Here is a 27,860-nt window from a genome sequence, read left to right as displayed (position 1 = left end):
ACCTGCATTGGCAGGCGGATTCTTAACCACTGCACCACCAAGGAAGCTTCCCCTGCCCATTTTTTGATTGGGTTGTTTGTTTTTTTAATATTGAGCTGCATGAGCTGTTTATATATTTTGGAGATTAATCCTTTGTCCGTTGATTCATTGGCAAATATTTTCTCCCATTCTGAGAGTTGTCTTTTTGTCTTGTTTGTAGTTTCCTTTGCTTTGCAAAAGCTTTTAAATTTCATTAGGTCCCATTTGTTTATTTTTGTTTTTATTTCCATTACTCTAGGAGGTGGATCAAAAAAGATCCTGCTGTGATTTATGTCAAAGAGTGTTCTTCCTATGTTTTCCTCTAAGAGTTTTATAGTGTCCGGTCTTACATTTAGGTCTCTAATCCATTTTGAGTTTATTTTTGTGTATGGTGTTAGGGAGTGTTCTAATTTCATTCTTTTACGTGTAGCTGTCCAGTTTTCCCAGCACCACTTACTGAAGAGACTGTCTTTTCTCCATTGTATATCCTTGTCTCCTTTGTCGTAGATTAGTTGACCATAGGTGCGTGGGTTTATCTCTGGGCTTTCTATCCTGTTCCATTGATCTATATTTCTGTTTTTGTGCCAGTACCATATTGTCTTGATTATTGTAGCTTTGTAGTATAGTCTGAGGTCAGGGAGTCTGATTCCTCCAGCTCCATTTTTTTCCATCAAGACTGCTTTGGCTGTTTGGGGTCTTTTGTGTCTTCATACAAATTTTAAGATTTTTTGTTCTAGTTCTGTAGAAAATGCCATTGGTAATTTGATAAGGATTGCATTGAATCTGTAGATTGCTTTGGGTAGTATAGTCATTTTCACAATATTGATTCTTGCAATCCAAGAACATGGTATATCTCTCCATCTGTTTGTGTCATCTTTGATTTCTTTCATCAGTGTTTTATAGTTTTCTGAGTAAAGGTTTTCTTATTTATTTATTTATTTATGGCTGCGTTGGGTCTTCATTGCTGCATGTGGGCTTTCTTTAGTTGCGTCGAGCAGGGGCTACTCTTCGTTGTGGTGTGCAGGCTTCTCATTGTGGCGGCTTCTCGTTGCGGAGCATGGGCTCTAGGCGTGCGGGCTTCAGTAGTTGTGACACGCGGGCTCAGTAGTTGTGGCGCACGGGCTTAGTTGCTCCACAGCATGTGGGATCTTCCCGGACCAGGGTTCAAACCCGTGTCCCCTGCATTGGCAGGTGGATTCTTAACCACTGTGCCACCAGGGAAGCCCTGAGTACAGGTCTTTTACCTCCTTAGGTAGGTTTATTCCTAAGTATTTTATTCTTTTTGTTGCAATGGTGAATGGGATTGTTTCCTTAATTTCTCTTTCTGATCTTTCATTGTTAGTATATAGGAATGAAAGAGATTTCTGTGCATTAATTTTGTATCCTGCAACTTTACCAATTTCATTGATTAGCCTAGTAGTTTTCTGGTGGCATCTTTAGGATTCTCTATGTATAGTATCATGTCATCTGCAAAGAGTGACAGTTTTACTTCTTCTTTTCCAATTTGTATTCCTTTTATTTCCTTTTCTTCTCTGATTGCCGTGGCTAGGACTTCCCAAACTATGTTGAATAATAGTGGTGAGAATGGACATCCTTGTCTTGTTCCTGATCTTAGAGGAAATGTTTTCAGTTTTTCACCATTGAGAATGATGTTTGCTGTGGGTTTGTTGTTATTATGTTGAGGTAGTTTCCCTCTATGCCCACTTTCTGGAGAGTTTTTATCATAAATCGGTGTTGAGTTTTGTCAAAAGCTTTTTCTGCATCTATTGAGATGATCATACGGTTTTTCTTCTTCAATTTGTTAATATGGTGTATCACATTGATTGATTTGCATATATTGAAGAACCCTTGCATCCCTGGGATAAATCCCACTTGATCGTGGTGTATGATCCTTTTAATGTGTTGTTGGATTCTGTTTGCTAGTATTTTGTTGAGGATTTTTGCATCTATATTCATCAGTGATATTGGTCTGTAATTTTCTTTTTTTGTAGTATCTTTGGTTTTGGTATCAGGCTGATGGTGGCCTCATAGAATGAGCTTGGGAGTGTTCCTTCCTCTGCAATTTTTTGGAAGAGTTTGAGAAGGATGGGTGTTAGCTCTTCTCTAAATGTTTGATAGAATTCACCTGTGAAGCCATCTGGTCCTGGACTTTTGTTTGTTGGAAGATTTTTAATCACAGTTTCAATTTCATTACTTGTGATTGGTCTGTTCATATTTTCCGTTTCTTCCTGGTTCAGTCTTGGAAGGTTATACCTTTCTAAGAATTTGTCCATTTCTTCCAGGTTGTCCATCTTATTGGCATAGTGTTGCTTGTAGTAGTCCCTTATGATGCTTTGTATTTCTGCAGTGTCTGTTGTAACTTCTCCTTTTTCACTTCTTATTTTATTGATATGAGTTCTCTCCCTCTTTTTCTTGATGAGTCTGGCTAAAGGTTTATCAGTTTTGTTTACCTTCTCAAAGAACCAGCTTTTAGTTTTATTGATATTTGCTATTGTTTTCTTTGTTTGTATTTCATTTATTTCTGCTGTGATCTTTATGATTTCATTCCTTCTGCTAACTTTGGGTTTTGTTTGTTCTTCTTTCTCTAGTTCCTTTAGGTGTAAGTTTAGATTGTTTATTTGAGATTTTTCTTGTTTCTTCAGGTAGGCTTGTATTGGTATAAACTTCCCTCTTAGAACTGCTTTTGTTGCATCCCACAGGTTTTGGATCATCGTGTTTTCATTGTAATTTGTCTCTAGGTATTTTTTTATTTCCTCTTTGATTTCTTCAGTGATCTCTGGGTTATTTAGTAACGGATTGTGCCTCCATGTGTTTGTGTTTTTTACATTTTTTTCCCTGTAATGGATTTTAATCTCATAGCATTGTGGTCGGAAAAGATGCTTGATATGATTTCGATTTTCTTAAATTTACTGAGGCTTGATTTGTGACCCAAGATGTGATCTGTCCTGGAGAATGTTCTGTGTGCACTTGAGAAGAAAGTGTAATCTGTTGTTTTTGGGTGGAATGTCCTAGAAATATCAATTAAATTTATCTGGTCTGTTGTGTCATTTAAAGCTTGTGTTTCTTTATTAATTTTCTGTCTGTATGATCTGTCCATTGGTGTAAGTGAGGTGTTAAAGTTCCCCACTATTACTGTGTTACTGTCAGTTTCCTCTTTTATAGCTGTTAGCATTTGCCTCATGTATTGAGGTGCTCCTGTGTTGGGTGCATATATATTTATAATTGTTATATCTTCTTCTTGGATTGATCCCTGATCATTATGTAGTGTCCTTCCTTGTCTCTTGTAACATTCTTTATTTTAAAGTCTATTTTATCTGATACGAGTATTGCTACTCCAGCTTTCTTTTAATTTCCATTTGCATGGAATATGTTTTTCCATCCCCTCACTTTCAGTCTGTATGTGTCCCTAGGTCTGAAGTGGGTCTCTTGTAGACAGCATATATATGGGTCTTGTTTTTGTATCCATTCAGTAAGCCTGTGTCTTTTGGTTGGAGCATTTAATCCATTCACGTTTAAGGTAATTATCAATATGTATATTCCTATTACCATTTTCTTAATTGTTATGGGTTTGTTTTTGTAGGTCCTTTGCCTTTCTTGTGTTTCCCACTTAGAGAAGTTCCTTTAGCATTTGTTGTAGAGCTGGTTTGGTGGTGCTGAATTCTCTTAGCTTTTGCTTGTCTGTAAGGCTTTTGATTTCTCTGTCGAATCTGAATGAGATCCTTGCCGGGTAGAGTAATCTTGGTTGTAGTTTCTTCCCTTTCATCACTTTAAATATATCATGCCACTCCCTTCTGGCTTGTAGCGTTTTTGCTGAGAAATCAGCTGTTAACCTTATGGGAGTTCCCTTGTATGTTATTTGTCATTTTTCCCTTGTTGCTTTCAATAATTTTCTTTGCCTTTAATTTTTGTCAATTTGATTACTATGTGTCTCAGTGTGTTTCTCCTTGGGTTTATCCTGTATGGGACTCTCTGCGCTTCCTGGACTTGGGTGGCTATTTCCTCTCCCATGTTAGGGAAGTTTTCGACTATAATCTTTTCAAATATTTTCTCTGGTCCTTTCTCTCTCACTTTTCCTTCTGGGACCCCTATAATGTGAATGTTGTTGCGTTTAATGTTGTCCCAGAGGTCTCTTAGGCTGTCTTCTCTTCTTTTCAATCTTTTTTCTTTATTCTGTTCTGTGGCAGTGAATTCCACCATTCTGTCTTCCAGGTCACTTATCCGTTCTTCTGCCTCATTTATTCTGCTATTGATTCCTTCTAGTGTATTTTTCATTTCAGTTATTGGATTGTTCATCTCTGTTTGTTTGTTCTTTAGTGTTTGTTCTTTAACTCTTCTAGGTCTTTGTTAAACATTTCTTGCATCTTCTCGATCTTTGCCTCCATTCTTTTTCTGAGGTCCTGGATCATCTTCACTATCATTATTCTGAATTATTTCTCTGGAAGGTTGCCTATCTCCACTTCATTTAGTTGTTTTTCTGGGGTTTTATCTTGTTCCTTCATCTGGTACAAAGTCCTCTGCCTTTTCATTTTGTCTATCTTTCTGTGAATGTGGTTTTCCTTCCACAGGCTGCAGAATTGTAGTTCTTCTTGCTTCTGCTGTCTGCCCTCTGGTGGATAAGGCTATCTAAGAGGCTTGTGCAAGCTTCTTGATCAGAGGGACTGGTGGTGGGTGGAGGTGGGTGTTGCTCTGGTGGGCAGAGTTCAGTAAAACTTTAATCTGCTTGTTTGCTGATGGGTGGGGCTGAGTTCCCTCCCTGTTGGTTGTTTGGCCTGAGGCAACCCAGCACTGGAGCCTACAGCACTGGAGCCTACAGCACTGGAGCCTACCCGGCTCTTTGCTGGGGCTAATGGTGGACTCTGGGAGGGCTCACGCCAAGGAGTACTTCCCAGAACTTCTGCTGCCAGTGTCCTTGTCCCCATGGTGAGCCACAGCCACCTCTGTCCCGCCTCTGCAGGAGACCCTCCAACACTAGCAGGTAGGTCTGATTCAGTCTCCCCTGGGGTCACTGCTCCTTCCCCTGGGTCCTGATGCGCACACTACTTTGTGTGTGCCCTCCAAGAGTGGAGTCTCTGTTTCCCCCAGTCCTGTTGAAGTCCTGCAGTCAAATCCCACTAGCCTTCAAAGTCTGATTCTCTAGGAATTCCTCCTCCCGTTGCCGGACCCCCAGGTTGGGAAGCCTGACATGGGGCTCAGAACCTTCACTCCAGTGGGCGGACTTCTGTGGTATAAGTGTTCTCCAGTTTGTGAGTCACCCACCCAGCAGTTATGGGATTTGATTTTATTGTGATTGTGCCCCTCCTACCGTCTCATTGTGGCTTCTCCTTTGTCTTTGGATGTGGGGCATCTTTTTTTGTGAGTTCCAGTGTCTTCCTGTCGATGATTGTTCAGCAGTTAGTTGTGATTCCGGTGCTCTCGCAAGAGGGAGTGAGCACATGTCCTTCTACTCCGCTATCTTGAACCAATCCTCCTCTCTTTCAATATTATTTGCACACTGGTAAAAATCTCTAATATGAGTCCAAAATCAATTATTCAATGGTATATCTTACATTAGAATCACAGGCTAATTTGTCAGATTCTCTAATACATTATCTAAATCTTACAAACATTGAAAATGCCATATTACACAGAATACTACTAAAGTTAACACAAAAATGAATACTGTGGATTTGGTGTATTTCATCTTTCTCATATTTAATTCTGAGCTGTCTTAGGATTAAATGACATTTACCATCCATTGCACATTGAGGGTACTGCCTCAAGCCTCCTGGGCTTACCTTTGCAGGAGAATGGGGAGTCCTGTCTCAGTAGCCTGAGGTTGCTTTTTGGCCCAGATGTGTCAGAGAGATTCTTCTGCCACCACTGTGAACATGCCAAATCCCTTCTGTGTGATGCTATGTCAACAGGGTTCTCCCAGACCCTCCTATTTTTAATTTTTATACTGAATATTATCTCTCAAACTCCTTTCCACGTTTTTATGTAATATATCCAATTATATAAATGCCAGTGTTTACTTTACAGAATGTGGAGGCTCTGGATCCGCGAGGTCGAACCTTATTGCATCTTGCTGTTTCTTTGGGACATTTGGAATCTGCTAGAGTCTTGCTCCGACATAAAGCAGACGTTACAAAAGAAAATCGTGAGGGATGGACAGGCAAGTATACTTGTAAAGTAATTTAAAGCCTTTCATTTCATTTTCTCTTTCTGAATAAAGGCCAGTTTCAATCCTCATTGTCCCAAGTCTTCTTTATCTTAAGACTGTTTCTCTCTTGGAACTTGGGGCTGGGCGAGTAGTTGAGAGCCTCGGATGCTGCTGGCTCGTCTGCAGCACAGTGGTCCGAACTGTGTCCTGGGCCAAGAGCCCTGGGTAGAGGGTGACGACTCATCCGGAGAGCGGCTCTACGTGAATCAGACATGAGTGTGAAGGCCGGATTTCCCCTGAGGAATGTGGTGGTAACTCCAGCGAATCCATCAGGATAGACAAAATCAAAAAGAAATTATAGCTGAAAGTAGTAGTATTTTCCAGTGAAATCCTGGCACTTCACTTGTTTTGCACACTCTTGTACTACTGGTCAGAGTAATTTTGAGTTGACCGAGCAAGGATATACACAACACAAACCCTACCTGCCCATCTCCACAGATATGTGATCACACAATGAAAGCCAGCTCTGAAGACACTGTCAGTATTTCAGAGCCAGTGGTAAGAAAGGGGGGAAAGGGAACGATGGCAGGGTTTGCTCAAGAGGCTAAGAGTGCTATGTTCTCTTCTCTTCTCAGTCAGGTAAGGGCTAGAGGTAAGTAGTCATGGTCATAAAGATCAGGGGGTGCTGCAGCCTGTGTCCCACTTTGAAGAGAATATTGGCCTTTGATCCAGATAGATACTTTTCATAGTGGCTTTGGAATTTGTCAGAAAGTGTGAGAATACAGGGGGATCCAATTTCACTTTTTTACCTTCCAGTTTTGCACGAGGCTGTGAGCACCGGTGATCCCGAGATGGTGTACACAGTGCTTCAGCATCGGGACTTCCACAACACATCCATGGCCCTCGAGGGAGTTCCCGAGCTGCTCCAGAAAATTCTCGAGGTAGCCATAAAAATTGACAGTGCCATCATTGGAGTTAAATGCTGACACAGCAGCCGCAGACACAGTTTGACATCCTTGTGTGCCTTCCTAAAGAGTTTTATGAGTCGTGAATAAGATGTATTGAATACCAAATAGCATTATTCCTTGCTTTTCCAACTTGTTAAATGTATGAAGTCTTTCACAAATTACGTTTCCGGGTCATTAAGACTTACTCTTTTAAGTGTTATTTAAAAATTAGAACTAAAGACAAATGGACATCAAGCAATTAATTTGTCTAGCTGCCTGTTTTCTTACAAGTAGCATCCCGAGCTCAGGTCATCTTGGGGAAATTGTAATGAACGTCGTGACTATATGGGGATTTTCAGGGCCTGTTGAGGCTCAGAAGTCTGTGTGCAGCTCTCCTTGACACCCCTGTCACTTCTAGCCATTCGTATTATGTGACTTCTAATCCACTCCCTTAATTTATTTATAGTTATTGGCTTTGGGGCAGTTTCTCTCTCTTGTGAATGATGTATGGGCTCTGTGACACTTAGAGAATTTTCTTAAAAGACTTTACTTCTAGGCTCTTGGATTGTTTTGGATGATGGTTACCATTGTTCAGATAACCTTTGTCACTTGCAATAACCGTCTTATTGGTCAACCATGTGCAATATTCCTGAGGCAGCAGGAGACAAGAAAGTACCAGCGGTTCTATTTTCATGTTGTTTATTCTCAGTTTAAACACAGAAGTGAGCTCCCCAAGTATTTCCAAAGATATTTGCTAGATAAATCGGCTTTCTACATTTCTTGAGAAAAATTAACAATTCTGTTGAGAAAAGGAATAACTTTGCAGTGAGACAATCACTGCTTGTTATCTGAGCACTCTTCTTAAAACAAATTTCTGTGACACAAGCTAAATCCTGCCTAAGACATTCATTTTACACATACTACAAAAAAACCGTCCATGAAGTATGAAATTGTTGTATCCATTGTTTTTAAAATAGATGTGTGTTTGAGTGCACAAAGATCACATAGATTTGTTTTCTTATCTAACTCACTGTAGGGGGAACTAAAAACATCATTTGTCCATTTGACAAAGCAGAAAGTGACTTCTTTAACATGGAGTCACCCACACTTAAAAAATTCAGTGTAAAAGACTTTCTTTTTTTTACCTGTATTGATCCATAGCAGTGAACTGCACTGAGTTGTATTCTCTGCTGGAGGTTATAGACAGCCCACAAATAACATGGTGCTTGGTGGCACCAGAGGCCGTGCATGACGGCTTGTCTTTCAACAGCATCTCCTTGTTACGTGTCCACATTTCTTATCCATTGCCCCTCGGAGTGTCTTCACCCATCATTGGAATCTGTTTTTTCTTGAGCAGAAAAACACCTGGAATTTCTAGCATTTTTCTTCCTTCATGCTAACTGTTGGATTTCTTAAGTAGCTCTCCAAGAACCTTCTGTAGGAAATCATGGTAGGTCAGAAAATCATCCTAAACAGGCCTGCTGCGGTGGTGTGAAACCTCAAAAAGCCAAATCCTAAAACTTTAAGAGGAAAGCGGGGCAAAAGTCTTCTGTTAACCGGAGGGAAAACTCAACTTTCTGGGGGCAGTGATGTCTCGCAGCCTCTTGGTTTCAGAGTGGTCCGATAAACACCAAGCACTTCCCAGCACACAAAGCCTTTCACAGTCAAGTTCCCCGTAGAACAGATGGGGTCCATGCTCCCTTTTCTCTGCTTAGACCAGCCTGTGGCCCATATCGTGTGGTGGTGCTTGAGCCCATCCTCCTGGCTCATGGGCCATTACTGTTAGGAACACGGTTGAGCCCCTAAATCAACGTTGACTTTATCTCCCTCCAACCTTGTCACTTGCAGTTAACTTTATTAACTGTCTAGACATATTTTATATTGAGGTAAAATAACAGCCTGAACATAAAATAAGGATTTAGTTTGATGGGTTTGCGATTTATGTTTCTTCTTATCTTCTCTGTTCTTTCTCCCTCTCCCTTTTAAACAACCCTAATAAACCTTACTGTGTTTGTGTTTAGTTAATGGTACCAAGGGTAATTTATTTTATTTTATTTTTTAAAAATTAATTTTAATTGGAGTATAGTTGATTTACAATGTTGTGTTAGTTTCCGCTGTAAGGGGTAATTTATTTTAAACCTTTGTCCTTCAGGCTCCGGATTTCTACGTGCAGATGAAGTGGGAATTCACCAGCTGGGGTGAGTGGCTGTGGGCTTGAAATTTATTTAGCTTGAATATAGGCTTATATAACTTTTTATAAAAGTTATATGTATTTTTTTTTTAATCTAGAAAATGAATGGATGAGAATAAGGGAAGACAGTCACCCACAGTCCCACATAAGCACAACTGTTGTTAATGCTTTAGGTGTGTTCCTTCCAATCTTTTCCTGCGTGCATAAGACTTTTTCTCCCAAGCATTCATCAGTAGAATATATAGACAATTTTGTCTCTTCCTTTTATCAGTTATCGCTGATATTTATCCAATTATTCGTTTTTTAATATCTCACTTTAAATGGCTAAAATCTTAGTGAGATTTATCATAAATCAGTTACTCATTTCCTTGTGGAGTTCAACGCGATCCTTTTAAACTTGTTTTTCTCTTCTTTTTTTGAAAAATTAATTATTTATTTATTTTTGGCTGCGTTGGGTCTTCGTTGCTGTGCACGGGCTTTCTCTAGTTGCGGTGAACAGGGGCTACTCTTCGTTGAAGTGCACAGGCTTCTCATTGCAGTGGCTTCTCTTGTTGTGGAGCACGGGCTCTAGGCACGCGGGCTTCAGTAGTGGCTCGTGGGCTCTAGTAGTGGCACGCGGGCTTCGGTGGCTCGTGGGCTCTAGAGCACAGGCTCAGTAGTTGTGGTGCACAGGCTTAGTTGCTCCGCGGCACGTGGGATCTTCCCGGACCAGGGCTCGAACCCGTGTCCTCTGCATTGGCAGGCGGATTCTTAACCACTGCGCCACCAGGGAAGTCCTAAACTTGTTTTTCTAAGGAAGAAGATGAGATGAATATTGGAATAGCTTGTTTTTAACAAAATGGATGTATTTCTCCAAAATCTTATGTAAGGCAAATTGACTGACAGTAATTTTCCTAGATGTTCTACTTCTGTTTCTTGTAGATCAGTTAATGACAGTTTCTAACTCCCAGATTTTCAGCTATTTTCACTTCCAGACTTCCCTTTCAGGCAAGAAGTCATATTTGTAATAAAACATTTAAATGAAGTAAAAAGTATATGAAAGAACAGAACTTCAGGTTCTTCTATGAAACTGAGTTCTTTTTAATGCAAATAACCACTCTGATCTCAGTTTTTGTTTAAAAAGCAGCATATTTTAGACATTTGATATCTTGAATGGTGGGCCTGACAGTATAGGGGGGCCTCAGCCAGATGGCGAGAGTAGCATATGTGGATGAGGACAGCCAGATGGATGCACTCTAGCCCTGATGGTAGTCAATGAGAGGGGTTCATTCGGGATTGAGGATACTCTTGGGAAATTGATTTAGCGTTTTCTCTGGACAAGACAGAGATCTGCAGTTTTATAAACAGCTGTAGAACAGAAAGTCCATTTTTATTTTTTAAGAATGACTCCTTATATTGTAAGTGTGGGAGCCAAGCCCAGTTCTGTATGACCGACGCCATCTTGCCACTCCTGTCCTTTCATTGAAGTCAGAACCCTGATTTCTGGGGCCTGGCTGTTCTGCTTGGCCCTCGGGCTTTTCTCAGTAGTACACTTCTCTTCTCCAGTGCCCTTGGTTTCCAGAATATGCCCGAATGATGTCTGTCGCATTTGGAAAAGTGGTGCCAAACTGCGTGTGGATATCACATTGCTGGGATTTGAGAACTTGAGCTGGATAAGAGGGAGGCGGAGTTTCATCTTTAAGGGAGAAGGTGAGTGGTTCTGTTTTAGTAATCACTGCTCTTTTTTAACCATCAAAATGTACTCACGTTTATGTGCCTTTTCCGTGCCTGTCTCTGGGGCATGTTTTGTTGTTGTTGCTGGTATTCTTATTAGTTATTCAGCTCTCAATTCCTATATCTTATTTCTTATCTGGATAGTTCTCTTGCACATATCATTTACCACCCAACACTGTTACCCTCTTGACATATGACGTTCCTAAACCTCTGAGTGCAAGACTCTGTCTTGTATCTCTTTATATTGCCTCCATAATCAGGCATGGTCCCCTAATGGAGGGTGAGAAATGGTGTGGCTAACCCAGTGTTGTGCATAAATAATTTATATTAATTAAGTAATCATATACTTAAAGAAGTACACAGATGAAATGCGTTGCTAACAAAAAATACAAATTATTTAAAAAGTCTGCATCTTTGGGGAAGATGGCCCAGAGCCTCCTCTGAGTTACAGAAAGTTGGCCAGATCATTCCTGGGCAAGTAGGTAATCGATAATCAATAGTCTTTAGGTTTTATCAGATAGCACCAGGGGGTGGGGGGGGATGGGGTGTGTGTGAAAGATGATGCAGTTTAACATACAAAGCTTCTTTGGTTTTGCATCTTCCTTGCACTGTGCTTAGTTACGCCCTTGTTTCCATGAGCAGACAACTCGGCAGAGTTGATGGAAGTCAACCACGATGACAAAGTGGTCACCACTGAACACTTTGACCTTTCCCAGGAAATGGAGCGCCTCACTCTGGACCTGATGAAGCCAAAAGGCAGGGAGGTTGAGAGGCGGCTCACAAGCCCAGTCATTAACACCAGCCTTGATACTAAAAACATTGCTTTTGAAAGGTATGGATTTAGGTTCTGCATTTTCATGTCTAATCCCTTTACTGCCATCTTTAGTGCCATGTATATATTAACTGGAAAGTATGGGTGGGTTGGGATTTTTCTAATATGGTGTAAGAAACGCTAGTGTGTTTTAAAGTTGATCTCTGCTCTAACCAAACAAACCACAGCTGGCATCCTCCACCATGTATCATTTTTATGGCACATTGGTTAAGTCTTGGAGAAATGTCTTCATATTCTTTTATGGGCCCTTTTCTAATGGAGTTTGCTTGCATTTTATTTCTGTGTTTGGCAATCCACAAGACTCCCTAGTCCCAAATCATGGAGCTTGGAGTTGCCGAGGTAGAATCGGTCCAGTATTGAGTGTGGTTATACTGATATTAGTCAGTCAAATACACACTTAGCATACAACTAAATGTGGTCCTCCCCCTCATCCGCCTCCTGCTTCCCCATGAGGCCTAATAGTTTAGAGCAAGAGTCTGGAGGGGTTTCAGTTTTATTCCAGACTTTATCTGGAGAAACCTCTGGGGAGGTCTGTGCCTCGGTTAACCCAGGTGAGAACACCATCTCTGGGCCTCTGCCTGTGGGCGGAGCCGAGGCAGGGAGGGCCTTTGTAAGGGGGGGAAGGCTGTCATAGCTGTTGGCCTGAGTGCTTCCAGCATAGAACACACTGAACTGAGGGAGTCTGTAAGAGCCCTGAGTGTTTGCCTAGGATGTCACATCCAGCTCTCTGTAAACCAAAGCAGCATAGCCTGAGCTGACATGGACACTATTCTTCTGGATTTAGGCTTTCTTTTCTCTTAATGAATATACTGACTGTTCTCTCGTTTCCTTTTCTTCTTTGTTTCCAGTATAAAATTTATTAATAAAACTGAGAGTCTTCGGTTTAATCAAACATAAGGTTTAAGTGCCCCTTTCCCCTAATTTAGATCAAGCTGTGGAATTAGGGTATTTGTTGGTAGCAGAAGAGAAAATGCCAGGTATGCTGCTGCTTTGGGAGTGACACCCCCTGAGGCAGGGTCAGTCCCCTGTCGCCAGCCTCCTTGCACCGGCCTCACCAGGTGACAGCCGCTGTCTTCCAGGGACAGCAAGGTTTAGGGACTGACCGTGGCTTTACCTGAAAGGGTCTTGGGAAGACATCTCCAGGCTTCAGCATTCGCCTCTGCAGGCCGGGAGGGCACGCCAGCTTAGGGCTCTGCTCGTAAAGCTGGAAGACAGGGGAGCCGAGGGCTGGAGGAAGCTGGCGCCATCGGCAGGGCTGCTAACTGTAGCTTCGAGCAAGCGGCTTCATCTTCAGGTTCCTGTTTTCCTCAGCTGAAAAGAAAAAAGGAGTGAATCTTGAGATGAAATCTCAGATGTCATGAGAGGAGCCACTGTTCCCCCTAGTTCAGCAGCAGAGCGTCATTGTAGCGTCATTGTTCGCTCTGAAGTGTAATTTACAGAGAATGTGATGGTTACTGGCTGTTACCCAGCGGAGGGTAGACAGCCCCCCTTCCATTTGTACTGAGTTGCATTTTGTATTCCTGTGGTCCCGGGGTTTTCAGATGGTTCAGGCTAACCCTCATTTTGCGAGCATCAGAGAGTTGCTGAGAGAGAATTTCTAGAAGGCACCTGCTGTTTTTGGTGCTTGGAATGAAATAGGTGCTCAGTGAGCTTCTCGTGGTTCAAGCAAGGGCTTGGGCCCCTCTTGAGGGTGAGGTTTGCTGCTAGAAAAAGTGTGCTTGCCTGGTTCTTACCCGAGGTGTGAGCTAGTGTTCAGCTGATTAAATTTGGAAGATGTGGGCCTGTTATATTATGATAGTCTTCTTTATCCCGTTCTTTCTCCTAATCTTACTCTGAGCTTGATGCTTGCAAAGTAATACTTTTGCCTGAGTGAATTTTGGGCCTGTGGATATATACCCTCTGGTTGCAGTTTGGATTTGTCTCTCCTCTGAAAGGTTCTGCTCTGCCCACCTTAAACAGAGCATTCCCTGCCACCCTCAGAGCCTTTCTCCACATTGTGTGGCAGCCTCCGAGTCCCAGCGTGTGCTAAGTGGCCTTTGGCACGGTGGTCTCAGTGGAGACGGGCAGAGGTGAAAATGCCAAAGAGGAAGCTGGGTTTTCTCCTATCATTATCAGATGCCTCTGCATGTACAGTTAATCAAGGAGCCAAGGATTTATTAGAATCTTGGTTTTAAAATAGGATGTAGATGTTGAGTTTAATAACTAAGCTGTCAGAGAGTGGATGTGGGGAAGGAAATGGAGCAGCCAGGATTGCAGGTAGAGCAGATGTGGGTGAGTGAGGAGCGTGGCAGTTCCCAGGGAGAAAGTGCGGCTCTGATTTCTCAGCATCCACGAAGGATGAAGTGGAGCAGACCTAGTCATCCTTCAGTCCGAGTGCCAGAAAGCGATGATTTCCCGTGCCAAGATACCAAGTTCTTAGTGAAGGACAGGAACTGAGGATTGAACTGTCCACCCAAAGGAATATCTTGATTTTCATTGATCGCTGACTAAAAGGGAACTCAGGTTCGTTAATGAGGCAGGTGCGGTCCCTAAGTTTGTTTCTGGAATGTAAATTGGAGTTAGCTAGCATGTGGTATCATCCCTTTAGGAGTCCTCTCTTTCCCTCCATCGGTCACATTGTGCTAACTGTGGGTAACGAATAGGAAAGTTAAAGCTCTGGTCCCTCCTTTCTCTGATGGACTGTAATACACACATAAAACTCCGCATACCCTGTCTGGACTAATTGCATTTACCAAATCTCATTAGAAGAAAAGCAAACTGTTTGGAAACACAACACGTAGATAACCACCTCCCGGCCACCGTTCTGGAGCTTCCTGCGCGGTGTCCTGCTTCACCCCGGGGTCGGAGCAGGAGGCAGGCAGTTGCCTGACACCGGCCCGAGTGCAGCAGTCACAGTGGAGCTGGGATGTGATGTCCTAGACAAAGGGGCAGTCTGGGCAGGGCTCCCCTGGGAGTGGGAACATTTCCCAGGGTGAGCTGCTTTGAAAAAGAATCAGAGCCTCTTGGCCGCATTTGGCTCCTAAATGCATTTTTTTTCCAGGAGTATATTGAGTTGAGTAACTGGGTGTTTGGGCACTTTACCAATGCTACAGCTGCTGCTGAAGTGCTGGGCTGCTTTACAAGCAGTTCCACAGAGCTGGACTCAACGGCTGGGCTGAAAAACTGCTTTTGATATTCTTTTCCCCCGCTGCACCAAACCTGATAACGCGCGCGACTCCCAAGCCTTTTCGCAGGCACTAATGGTTTCTGCAAGCAGCTCTCCACAGTGATGAGTTCCTGCCCCACCCATGTTCTCCCAGGAGCATGATGGTCTGTGCCTCACTGTTCTAAGAATTCCTCGATTGAGATACTGCTGCTTATGGGGATACAGCCACTGACTCTATCGGTGCCCACGGCTGGGATGACCCAGATGAATGCTCTGGCCGAGATACCACCTTAGTGGCGAGCCCTTGGACGCTGGTCATCTGCACTCACTTCTTGGGGACAGCTGTCCAATAAATGTCACCACCTTTGTTGCCTCTGCCGGCAGCTTTCGTAAAGAAGCCAAGAATGGAGGCTTTCTCTTGCCGGGGATGAGGCAAATTGATTAATAACTGTGGGAGGGGGTGGGGGATGCTTGAGCCATCTGTCATTAATAACATCCTTTTGTGGACAGTAGGACCCTAATTTCCAAGTGTCCTTCACTAACTTAAGCTGGGGGAAAAAACCTATAAAGGCTGCAGGGATAAATCTGAATGGCATATTGTACATGTGGAAATTTGTGGTGTTCACTTTTTATCAGAACTAAATCCGGATTCTGGGGCTGGAGGACAGATAAAGCAGAAGTTGTTAATGGTTACGAAGCAAAGGTAAAAGGAAACTCTTAAAATAAGATTTAATATAGCTATTTAGCTTCTATGCAAATGAGGATTCTGTTCAGATTTTGTCATGCATCTGTGCCGTGGAGGTGCTCTGGGGAATAAGTTCTGTCTAGTGTGTCTCTTCCTTGGATTTGTATCTTATTTGACTTTCAGAAAATGGAATAGCATGTCCCAAGGAGGTCTCTCGTTATGGCAAAGAGAAACTATGTTGTAGAGAAATGAGTCCAGGTACCAGTTGTCCTGGTGGGAGTGACAATTCCTTTAATTCTTTAAAAAAAAAAAAAGAAAGAAAGAATAGAAAAAGAAAGGACTAGATTTAACATGCTTGTTCATCTTTTTTTATCACCTGAGTGGGTTTAAACAATATATATTGGAAAGTAGCTTTCATGAGTCTCCCAATATTTTTAGTCAGCCTAATTGTAACCAGTAGGCTTCCAGCCCGCTTACATGATGTCAGTGAATTTAGAAGATAGTTGTCATAGTGGAGACGAGAGTTGCTCGAGTCATCTGGCACTGTGTCAGCGGGAAAGCTGTTTCCTGGCCTCTCATTAGCCCTGCAGTGCAGCGGGGATTGATGGCTCACAACGGTGCTGCCAGCAGCTGCAGGGTCCTCTGGTGACCTCTGAGTGAGCAAAGAAAGCTTACGTCACGCTCAGTGAGATGCACTTAGAAATAGCCCTTCCAGTGCTGGGTGTGTTTCCTGAATCTTTAAACGTTGGGAATCCACGTTTTGGCATATACAGTTAATTCTCTGTGAACTGTGATGTGTGATTTTCCAGACCCCAGTATTCTTCAATCAACCTTGAAAACGGCATTGACCCTGGCAGTTAAAATAATTTGAGGTCAATATACGGAATACCTTTCAAATAGTGGCTTGCTGGTTTTCTCTAAATCTTACCAGTGTAGAGAACCTTGTGTTCCTTCCTTTTTCCTTCTGTCCAGCAGATGGCTGTCTAAGTCGGTCTGAGTATAAGATTACCACAAATCAGTCCAAGTACACGATGCAGGTTTGGGCCCCTTAGTAGAAATCCAGCTGGGAGGCCTAAATTGCAGGACCTTCTTTGAGAGTGTTTAGCAACAAGAAGGGCAAGTTGGAAGGTGCAGCCTGTCACCGTTAACTACTCAGGGGTAATTTAAAATGTCAGAGATGCAAAGTAACTGCTGATGCATTTCTAAGTTGGTAGCTGTGCATTTTCTCTGAAGGGTTCTAATGAATGTTAACCATTTCTCATTTTTATTTTGCTGGGTTTTGTTTTGTTTTGGCTTCAGCATTCTTGCTCTTGCTATGCTTATTTGTTGAGTTTTGATTCCCCGTGTCACTGTTTCCTTTTGCACACATCTCTCAAGGTTTATACAGTGAACAATGTGAGTGTGATAACCAAAATACGGACAGAACATCTGACTGAGGAAGAAAAAAAGAGATATAAAGGTAATCTCTTCCCTTCTCCCTTTTTTTTTAAAAATAAAATTTTTAATTTTACTTATTTATTTGGCTGCGTTGGGTCTTTGTTGCTTTGCGCAGGCTTTCTCTAGTTGCGGCGAGCGGGGGCTACTATTCATTGCTGCGCGCGGGCTTCTCATTGCGGTGGCTTCTCTTGTTGCGGAGCACGGGCTCTAGGCGCGCGGGCTTCAGTAGTTGTGGCACGTGGGCTCAGTGGCTGTGGCTCGCGGGCTCTAGAGTGCAGGCTCAGTAGTTGTGCACGGGCTTAGTTGCTCCGCGGCATGTGAGATCTTCCCGGACCAGGGCTCGAACCCGTGTCCCCTGCATTGGCAGGCAGATTCTTAACCACTGCGCCACCAGGGAAGTCCCCCTTCTCCCCTTTTTTTTTTTTTTTTTTTTTTAGCCTAGAGGAAGTCTTTGTTGCCTCTGTTAAATTTGGGGGTTAATGTGATCAGGTCATGCCAATCCAAATTTCCTATTTATAAAATTTTCCTTAGTCTGACTCGTTCTTGGAGGTCCTCCCCTGTGGTTGGCTCCAGTTGTAATTAAAGCCATTCACAGGGCTTGTTTATGTGTTATGCAGAACAATTGTTGGATTCGGTTGAAAAAATCTGTAGATAAGGATATTGGAGAATATTTATCACTGGAATGAGTGATTTAGTCCAAACTATCACGATGAGAGATTTGGACAGAACTTGGGCTCTGAGCCAAAACATGGCCAATACATGGCTGCCATATCCCAGCTGGCGCGAGGCCGGTTCAGGGCCTTGTGAAGTTACCTACCTGCTGTGCCTTGGTCTCCTCAGCAGTGAAATGAGTGCTACCAGACCTGCCTTTAGAGTCATTGGGAGGATTAGATGAGTTATTACACATAAACCTTGAGACTGGGGCTTGCAGTGTGCGGTGAGCATGTGGCCATTGTTAACTCACACCTCCACTACCGTTCCCATTAGTCCAGTTTGACAGGTGAGGAAGCTGAGGCCCCCGACCAGCCAAGGTGCAGTTAGAATCCAGATCTGGCTCATTCCTAAATCCAAACTTTTTCTACTATGCTGATTGAATTCTTTTTTTTTTTTTTTAATTTTATTTATGTATTTATTTATTTATTTTGGCTGTGTTGGGTCTGTTTCTGTGCAAGGGCTTTCTCTAGTTGCGGCAAGTGGGGGCCACTCTTCATCGCGGTGTGCGGGCCTCTCACTATCGCGGCCTCTCTTGTTGCGGAGCACAGGCTCTAGATGCGCAGGCTCAGCAATTGTGGCTCACGGGCCTAGTCGCTCTGCGGCATGTGGGATCTTCCCAGACCAGAGCTCGAACCCGTGTCCCCTGCATTGGCAGGCAGATTCTCAACCACTGCGCCACCAGGGAAGCCCTTGAATTCTTATAACTATTGTTCATCTAGCTTAGAGATCCTAATAAAAAGTGTGCTAGAAAGAGTAAGTTAGGGGCTTCCCTGGTGGCGCAGTGGTTAAGAATCTGCCTGCCAATGCAGGGGACACGGGTTCGATCCCTGGTCCAGGAAGATCCCACATGCCGTGGAGGAACTAATCCCGTGCGCCACAACTACTGAGCCTGTGCTCTAAAGCCTGCGAGCCACAACTACTGAGCCAGCGTGCCACAACTACTAAAGCTCGTGTACCTAGAGCCCGTGCTCCACAACAAGAGAAGCCACCACAATGAGAAGCCTGCGCACTGCAATGAAGAGGAGCCCCCGCTCACCACAACTAGAGAAAGCCCGCATGCAGCAACAAAGACTCAACGCAGCCATAAATAAATAAATAAATTAAATAAATATATTTTTACAAAACCAAAACAAAAAAAGGATAAGTTAGCTGATGGCTATTGGGGATGATTTTATTGGCCTGTCCATAGATGGATTTCCTAATGCGTGATGGAGAAACATGAAGGTAGGATGAGAATCTTTTTCTATAATCATAATTAAGGTATAATATTCGACATTCAACTTTTCCCTCCTCTGTAGCGGACAGGAACCCACTGGAGTCTTTGCTGGGGACTGTGGAACACCAATTTGGTGCTCAAGGGGTAAGTCGAAGCGTGAGCTTCCAGCACGGTTTAACAGGAGATGACTTTTCTCTGCTTGTGGGGGCATTTACTGAATCCTGAGCAGACCACTCGATTTGAAAAGGCTAAAGAGTACTCCCCAGCTGAAATCTGAGATATTCTTTTGGAAGAGAATAAGATGAGTGAGTCTTTGAAAATAAAGATTTTAGAGGCAGGTAGTGATTATAGAAATCAGGTGCTTTCTCTCCTGTTTTAAACTAGGCCCTCACTATAAAAATGGAACTGAAAAAAGGATTCAGGACTTTATATTTTAATAGAGCACCTGAACAAACATTTTCTTTCTCAGTCCTCACAATAACCATATGAAATTGTCGCCGTGGAGGTCACTGCGGGTCAGAAAAATGAAATTACCTTTCCAACGTCACAGGCTAGAGAAGGACAGAGCTGGAACTTGAACTCCAAATCTTCCAGATCCCATGTGCTTTCAGATATTTCTGTCTGTCTCTCTTTTTCCTTTCTATAATCAGGAGATAAAAGGAGAGTGGAGAAATGATTTGAAATGGAGAAATCCATTAGACTTGGTCATGTAGTTTGGCAATCTGTTTGTCAATTTTCTTGTTCTGTGCAGTTAACTTAATAAAAAAAAGCTAATGACTAGAACTTCCTGCTCTGTAGCTGGTTAACGTGTCCACCTCAGAGGCTGGGTGCCCTAGGCCTCCACTTGTCAGCATCATTTGGCATTTCTGACTCCCCTGAGTTCTGGCTCGGCAGGACCTCACCACAGAGTGTGCCACCGCCAACAACCCCACAGCCATCACGCCTGACGAGTACTTCAACGAAGAGTTTGATCTGAAGGACAGAGACATCGGAAGGCCAAAAGAGCTGACGATTAGAACACAAAAGTAAGAGAGACTCAGCAGCCGTTGTCAACTTAACGGATTCTCATTTGTTTCATAAGTCGTGCTGTTTTCCAGTGTCATGTTCTGTCCTTCCTCTAAAAATAATTCGGTCCTTCCTTTAAAAATAATTTCAAATTACTGGAACTTCCCTGGCGGTCCAGTGGTTAAGACCCTTCCACTGCAGGGGGCACAGGTTTGATCCCTGGTCTGGGAACTAAGGTCCTACATGCTGCAAAAAAAAAAAAACAAAACAAAACACCAAAAAACAAAAATTACTTTATCTGATGAAAGGTAACAGTAGATTGCCCATCTTATTATTCGACCTTCTCCAAATAGAATATAGATTGGATGTAAGAATTCCTTATTTATTTTTTTTAACTGCCAACAAGCTTCAGCTGATCAAATGAAATGGTTTCCACCAGCTACCAATTCTTCCTGCTTGCTATCGATAAAGGCTTGTAGCGCAAGTCATTTCCCCTGCTTGCCCGATTTCAGGGTGATGCGAGCTCTTTGTGGCTCTAATCCCTTCCCAGCTCAGACTTAGAGGAGGTAAGATGACTGGGAAGGCTGGGGCGTGGGGCGTAAGGAAGCTGGCGTTGTCTAGCCTACTGCATAGAAGTAACGCAGTCTCCCTGTCTGAGGGAGATGGCCTCAGTCTTTTCTCATCCAATCCGGCAGGTTTAAAGCAATGCTGTGGATGTGTGAGGAGTTTCCTCTCTCTCTCGTGGAGCAGGTCATCCCCATCATTGACCTGATGGCCCGAACTAGCGCTCATTTTGCCCGACTGAGAGACTTCATCAAACTGGAATTCCCACCTGGATTTCCTGTCAAAATAGGTACCGTTCAATAAACCACAGACAGGAGTGCCCATAGGTTCTGCCCATTTTTGCGGGAGACAGAGCGTGCTTCAGGGAATTGGAGCACCTGAAGCAAAAGAAGCAGACAGTAGACTTAACGGAGGAGGGCAGAGTTATCCTCTAGTTTAATTTGGTTTAAAGAAGTGTCATGATTCTTAGTTCATTTTGCATATTAAAATTAGGAGATCCCCCCAGCCATCAGTTCTATTTACAGATGGTGCTGACAGATGAAAAAGGCATAAAAATGTGACACATTCATTGTTTTAATATGAAACCTTACTTAAGTGAAACTTCAAATTAAACTTATTATTTGAGGAAGACAATTGACACTAAGATCCTTTGATACGTTAATATGTTTCTGGGCTTGAATTAGTGTGCATGATACCACATATAATACATATTACTTGTGAGGAATTTACATTTTGGATAGTTGTATCCTGGCTCCTGTATCCTGTATCCACTTGAATCCTGGCTCGATCACTTACTGTGATCTAGGAGAAGTCGCTTAACCTCTCTGAATCTCAGTTTTCCCATCTGTATATTGGGAAGGGTTGTTATGATGATTAAATGAAATCATACTTATAAAAAGTACTTGGCATGGTACCAGCATAGTCAGCGCTCAGTAAATGGTGGCTGTTATTCTTCTCAGTAAAGTTTATTTATAAAAGCTTTTATTTTATTAGAAATTCCCTTGTTTCATGTCTTAAATGCACGGATTACATTTGGAAATGTTAATGGCTGTAGCACTGCTGAAGAAGCTGTATCTCAAAATGTGGAAGGGACCCCGTCTGATTCAGGTAAAAAAAAAAAAAAAAGTTGGATTATGTGATTAAAAAAAACCTCATACATTTAGTCATTATAGTAATTATTCAGTTTGAAATTAGAGTATCTTATGAGTAGATCTCTGTCTTGAATGAAATAAAATTTTAGATTTAGTTTCGATTAAGTGAAAAAAACAATTTGCAGAATATGTATGACCCCACTTGAATTAAAAAGACAGCCTATTCTTAAAAAACAACTTTATTGAGGTGTAACGTGTATGTAATAAAATACTCCCATTTTAAATGTGACGGTTCAATGCCTTTTGGCAAATGTATACACCCACGTAACCCCTACCACAGGCAAGATACAGAACATTTCCATCACCCCCCAAAATTTCCTCAGGCTCCTTTGCCATCAATCCAATTCAGATTTTGGATGCTACTGTAAATGGACTTATTTCTTAATTTTATCTTCCAGTTACTCATTGCTAGTATATCGAAACGTAATTGAATTTTTTTTTTTAATTGTGGTAAAATAGTGTTCTGTGTCTTAGGCCAGTTGAGGGATATACAGGCCTTTGTTTTATTATTATCATTTTTATTTTAAGTTTACAGATATCTTATATCTTCTTTCATATATTTACTATATTTCATAATAAAAAAGGAAAAAAAAACACATTGGTGTGATTGTGTGATATATACACATACACATCACATTCCTCAAAGGACCCACAGGTAAACACTGGTTACCTCTGGAATTTGGAAATAGGAGAGACAGGGTGTAGGGAGAGAGATCTTCACTTTTCATTTTACAGTCTTCTGTATATTTTTTGTGTGACTATGCATTTTATTACTAAAAAAAAAAGTGAAGGCAAAAAGAAAAAAACAGTATTCTGGTACTTTTCTCTGTCAAGATTATTCTTCCTTGAAATCTCTCTTACATAGTAGCCAACCTTGATTTTAATTTGTTCATTTTTTTTAATTTAAAAAAATTTTTATAAAAAGTTGAAGTGGAAATTTATTTTACTAACTCAGGCACTGTACTGTCACCTTTTGTGTTTCAGCTTCCACTCTCACAAACTTTGAGGTTGATCAATCTGTGTTTGAAATTCCTGAATCTTACCACGTTCAAGACAACGGCAGAAACGTGTATTTGCAGGATGAAGATTACGAGATAATGCAGTTTGCCATCCAGCAGAGCTTACTGGAGTCCAGAAGAAGCCAGGTGCATTTATCAGAATAAATGGCGGGGCTTGGAAACTTTTACCGTCCAGTTTGGCCTCAGTCTTTGGCTAACCTGACAGACTTACTCTAAATGACAACTTTGGCATATTCATGGTATTTACATGGGTTATTTTATATTTTATGCACCTGGTCTTTTATAAAAGCTTATTATATGAGACCATCTGCATAGCCCCAGTCAGCATCATTCACAGGATAGAGCCTGACAGACTTGTCTTTTCCTTATACTCACCGATGTAGCTAATAATCTTGTATCTTTCGGAGCGTGCTGTATAACTTCCCAGTGGTGAAACAGTAAATTCTTGCTAGTTTACGCCATCGTATTTTTCCCTAGAATGTTATCTATGTGTCAGTAGTCTCATACAAAGGTATGTGGATTTTAATCCCAACTTCCTCCCCAATGAAGACCGGTCTTTGCGTTGTGGTTGCTCAGTAAGTGTGTGATGAAAAGGATGGTTGATTCATTGTTAAAATTGTTTTTTACTCAGATGTTTCATTCTGTGGTAAGGGGCATAATCCCAAACTCTTGAGTACTAAGGATAGAACAGACCAGCCTGAGAACAGTTGCCTCTTGTCTTCCTATGTGGTTCTTCCTCAAGGCCTCACCTTCCTGGGACCGTCCAGGGCTTGAGGACAATAACTCCTCCGTCCCCTCCCTCTGTGGCTTCCTGCTCTACTAGAGGGGGATCTGCTTCTCCCTCCACTGCCCTTTGGTGTGGTCCTGGGCTCCTGTTGTCCATTTGTTTGTTCATTGGTTTCTTCTGTCCTTCCATTGTTCATTTGGCAGATGTTTGCACAGTGCCTGCTTTGTGCCAGACTCTGTACCAGGTGCTTTGACGAAGCAGCCCCAGCGCCTGCCGTCATGGGGCCGCTAAGCTTTGAGAATGGTACCCACACTCCAGTGTCCCCCCAGCTGAGGTTCTTGGCATCCTGGTTTTTTCTGGAGTCTCAGCTTGGGTAACATGAGCCCCGCCTCCCATGGACCCATTCTTAGAGCCATTCTGTTTTCTGAGGCTGCTGGGCCAAGGGCCAGACCCCAGTGCTGGCATGTTCCCCTTGAGAGGCTTCCCTTTCCTAGCCATCACTGTCAATCCAGTATGTGTTTCCTTTCCCTGTTATAAGTGAGCTTATTTTTTCCCCCAATAGCTACATAAACCTTGTCAGCCATACATTTTGAGAAGAGGAGTAGCCAAAATCAAAGACGACAAATAATGAGTTATGTATTCCAATCTTGCTCTAGAAGAATTATCTGCTTTGTTCATTGAGACTTTGCCTGAGGTTGAGTTGTTTTTAATAGATTGACAGCTACCACCTTCTCATACTTGATATCAAATCAAGCAGGGTAGTGGACCATATACTATCTGACATTTGGGTGTCATTTTAGAGATAACCCCAGTCTATTAATTTTTCACACAGCTTTGTGGATAACGGACTTGTAAATATTTTTAATCTTGTTCTTGCTGCTTTCCTTTTGTTATCAGTACAACAGTTTATTTCTTCTAAGGGGTATTCGTGTCTGTCACATGTCTTTCCTAGGAGCTTTCAGGACCAGCTTCTAGTGGAGGGACTGGCCAGGCACATACCTGTGACGCCCAGGACGAGAGGTGACTGATGTGACTCTTGATGATTGACCCGAGGTTGGCACAGGCGCTTAGGACATGCGGCAGCGGGCCTGGCAAGAGAGACTTGATACAGTGTCAGCTCTCCTGCTTCCTCTTGGGGCAATTCCTCATAAAAGGAGCTCTGAACTCTTGGGGGCTGAGCTTCCAGGAACTGGTGATAGAATTGGTGACCAGTTCACTAACCATTGCCGTGGGCAGAAAGGCACTCGGTAAATGTTTTCTGATCGGTCTGATCTTCTGCGAAGAACGTATGATCACAGAGGGTCTAGGTGCCGTCAGTGGGAAGTTTATACAGTGTTAAGGATGGTGCCACTTTGGGGAAGGGCTACAGAGATGATTAGATGATGATGATGTTTATTTTTTGGCTGGACCACGTGGCTTGTGGGATCTTACTTCCCAGACCAAGGATCGAACCTGCGCCCTCAGCAATGAAAGCTTGGAGTCCTAACCACTGGACTGCCAGGGAATTCCCAGATTATCCGTTTTAAAAGGGGTTAAGCTGGAAAGATTCATTTTACAAAGCATTTTCCTATAGCCTGGGCACATATGAAAACCTGTTGAAGAAGTTGGGTTTTGCTTTAAAATAGATCCAGGTTCAATTCCTAGCCCCATCACTTAGTGGCTGGGTGATCTCGGGCAGGTATGTACCTGCACCCAGCACCTACACCCCCAGAGTTACGTGGGATTGATGGCATCGTGTACAAGAGGGTATAGGAAGCGCCGGGCTCGGCGCACACTGGGTCCGCGGTTAAGAAATATGGCTGCTGCTGCCACGATGACGATGTTAAAACACTGTTTCTCTGCCCCGTGTCGTTCTCACGCAGGGCTGTCCAGGAGAGCCTCCCCACCGGCTCTGAAGGCCTGTGCCCCGGCGCCTCCCGTGAGACCAGCAGTTTTGACAGCGACCTGCAGCTGGCCATGGAGCTCTCCGCCAAAGAGCTGGAGGAGCACGAGCTGCGGCTGCGGGAGGAGGAGGCGGAGCTGCAGCAGGTCTTACAGCTGTCGCTCACCGAGAAGTAGGCCTTCCTGCCTCCCGCCCGGAGGCTCTGTCTGCACGCGGGCCCAGGGGCTGCGCCTCACACGATGCAGCGGCGGACGGCAGCCGTCCCCTGCTTTCCACAGAGGTGCGGGGCCAGGGCTCCCCGGTGAAGGGGCTGGGGGCCAGCGGCCCCATCTCCAGGCTTGAGGGGAGGAGAGCGTCGTCACTTTCCATAGCTGTACTGGCTTGCAGGTCACATTTTTACTACCAGCTTTAGATAAAAACCCAATCCCCAACCCCACCCCGCAGGTTTGTAGATGAATTTTTATCAAGGAGTGATAACAAAACAAGTTCTTGCGGAGTCAGGGTGTTTTATATACGAGAGAAGCAGCCTTTGCAGAGTGTGGTGTAAGAGAACTTGGGAGACACTTCTGTACAGTTCACCAAAGAAATGGATCATTTGTGCCGTTCTGCTCTTCTATTTTTACCTTTCTACGGGGTTTCTAGGGCACTGTCACTGTTCTATTCCATCCCCTCCTTATTCCATTCCTTCCACACCCAGCTAAAGAGGAGATAAGTACAGGATCCATTTTATATTAGGGTTAACTATTTGCATCAAATTAAGATACACAGATGACAACAGATGTTGCCTTAGCCTTAAAAATTACTAATGGTTTCAAACCACCTCACTCCACTTTGAGGGATCTGATTTGAATTTGTAAAGGCAGTTCCTTTGAGAGCAGGATCCTCCAGGCTAAATCCAAGGCAGCTAATCCTGGCCCTGAAGGAGCAGCTAGGAGAGCCCGAGGCTTGTTACTGAAGTGGGCAGGCTGACCAAAGGATCACCAAACCAGGGGTGTGTTCCAGGCCTTCTCTGGTGAAGGGTCTCCACGCAGAGGCCTAGGAAGACCTCACTACGTGCCCTGGGCGCACCTGAGAGGAAGGGGTGGGCTTGAAACTAGAAAGGGAGCTACAAACGGAACTCAGTGGCTCTGTATTCAAAAGGGAAAATGATTCTATGTTACTTTTTAGAGTTCAAATCAACATCTTTCTGGATGAATATATTTTTTAACAGAATCTTTTTATTATTTTTAAAAGATATAAAAACGACTACTCCTATCAGTAGCAATACAAGGTTATACATTTTAACCAGATTTTCTCAGGCCTTTTTTGGATACCCTCAGTAGTTAACTATTTTGTCTAACCCTTCTGTAAATAACCACCGCACAACCTAGAGAACCTGGGGAATGCGGCCGAGGGCACCCTCACTCCAGCCCAGCCCATGGATTCATCCCCACAGGCTGCACTGAAGTCACCTAGTAACAACATCCTCCTCCTCTGTCCTGCGTCCATTTCCTGTCTGTTGCGCTGCTTTGGGGACGGGAAGGGAAACAGGAACTACTGTTCCATTTAACAGCTGTATATACAGTTAGCGTTGCCAGTGAAACGTTCCCAAAGAATTGTGCTTTTGATTCCATATGACCATCTGCCTTTCTTTTCACGGTCTGACCAAAATTCCTTCTCTGCACACGAGGCCAGTATATGCAGCATCATGTTTGTTTCAGATACACAGTTGGCATTTTGTTTACTTGGCATTTACCTTGAGCGAAGATACGTCTTGGGAATGGCTGCAGTTAGGCCACGGTAATCTCTCTGTTTGCATTCCATTGTTCTGCTTCCCCATGTCTTTGACTTTCTCCCCAGGAGGTCAGTTAACAAGGGACTGAACTTTGTGTCACCGTCACAGCAGTTTTCGATATGTGTTCACTCTTAAAATACAAATAAAGACTGCTTCCTTAGAGGGTGCTCGTACAATATTCTAGACAGCCTTTGAGTCTTTTTTTCTCTTCACATTTTTCTAGTCCCTTCCTGTTATGCATGTTACTGGAACATTAGAATTCCTCCCAGTCCTCGCTCGTGCGTGACAAAGGTGGCACACTCCTCTCGGCGTCCTGCCCAAGTCACACAGTCCACACGCTCGCACGCTACTCCTTTCAAATGGAAACTCCACAGCCAGCATCCGGCCGCTCTGAGCACCTCTGCAGCCCTGGAGAGGGACTGTCTCTTGTGGAGTGCTGGAAGCCAAGCCAACATTAGATCTAATCTCAGTAAATCTGCTCTCTCCTTTGAAGCCGAAGTACTTTGTGAGGCTGTTCTTGGAAGCTCAGGTGATGATTCAGCCTCCTGGACTTGCCGTACACCTAAATATGTTGGTATTAAAACAAAAAAGGCAGTGACCAGTAAAAAATGTTTGGGTTCCGGAAATGAGGCCTTGGTATTTCCAGAAGTTGTGAAGGATCTGCTTTGCTTTTGGGGGGTGGGGGGGGGGGGGTGGGCGGG

The 27,860-nt window shown here is 43.2% G+C and overlaps 1 protein-coding gene across 1 annotated transcript in view; it reads left to right on the top strand.

Moving 5' to 3' along the window:
• Window positions 1–27,337, top strand: part of ANKRD13A (ankyrin repeat domain 13A) — a 39,179-nt gene extending 11,842 nt beyond the window's left edge. The window contains exons 2-15 of the mRNA XM_068563037.1: window positions 6,037–6,169; window positions 6,974–7,098; window positions 9,257–9,302; window positions 10,841–10,984; window positions 11,651–11,840; window positions 15,622–15,688; window positions 17,048–17,129; window positions 19,120–19,181; window positions 19,932–20,062; window positions 20,738–20,895; window positions 21,600–21,713; window positions 22,742–22,902; window positions 24,456–24,523; window positions 25,366–27,337. Of these exons, the coding sequence (XP_068419138.1) occupies window positions 6,037–6,169; window positions 6,974–7,098; window positions 9,257–9,302; window positions 10,841–10,984; window positions 11,651–11,840; window positions 15,622–15,688; window positions 17,048–17,129; window positions 19,120–19,181; window positions 19,932–20,062; window positions 20,738–20,895; window positions 21,600–21,713; window positions 22,742–22,902; window positions 24,456–24,523; window positions 25,366–25,561 (1,677 nt within the window). The 3' untranslated portion in view covers window positions 25,562–27,337. The remainder of the gene's footprint in view (window positions 1–6,036; window positions 6,170–6,973; window positions 7,099–9,256; window positions 9,303–10,840; window positions 10,985–11,650; window positions 11,841–15,621; window positions 15,689–17,047; window positions 17,130–19,119; window positions 19,182–19,931; window positions 20,063–20,737; window positions 20,896–21,599; window positions 21,714–22,741; window positions 22,903–24,455; window positions 24,524–25,365) is intronic.
• Window positions 27,338–27,860: the final 523 nt, after the last annotated feature.

This window comes from Eschrichtius robustus, chromosome 14, assembly GCF_028021215.1.
Source record: "Eschrichtius robustus isolate mEscRob2 chromosome 14, mEscRob2.pri, whole genome shotgun sequence".
Classification (NCBI taxonomy): Eukaryota; Metazoa; Chordata; class Mammalia; order Artiodactyla; family Eschrichtiidae; genus Eschrichtius; species Eschrichtius robustus.
Note: the sequence above shows the minus strand (reverse complement) of the source record. Positions and strands in the feature narration are given on the sequence as shown.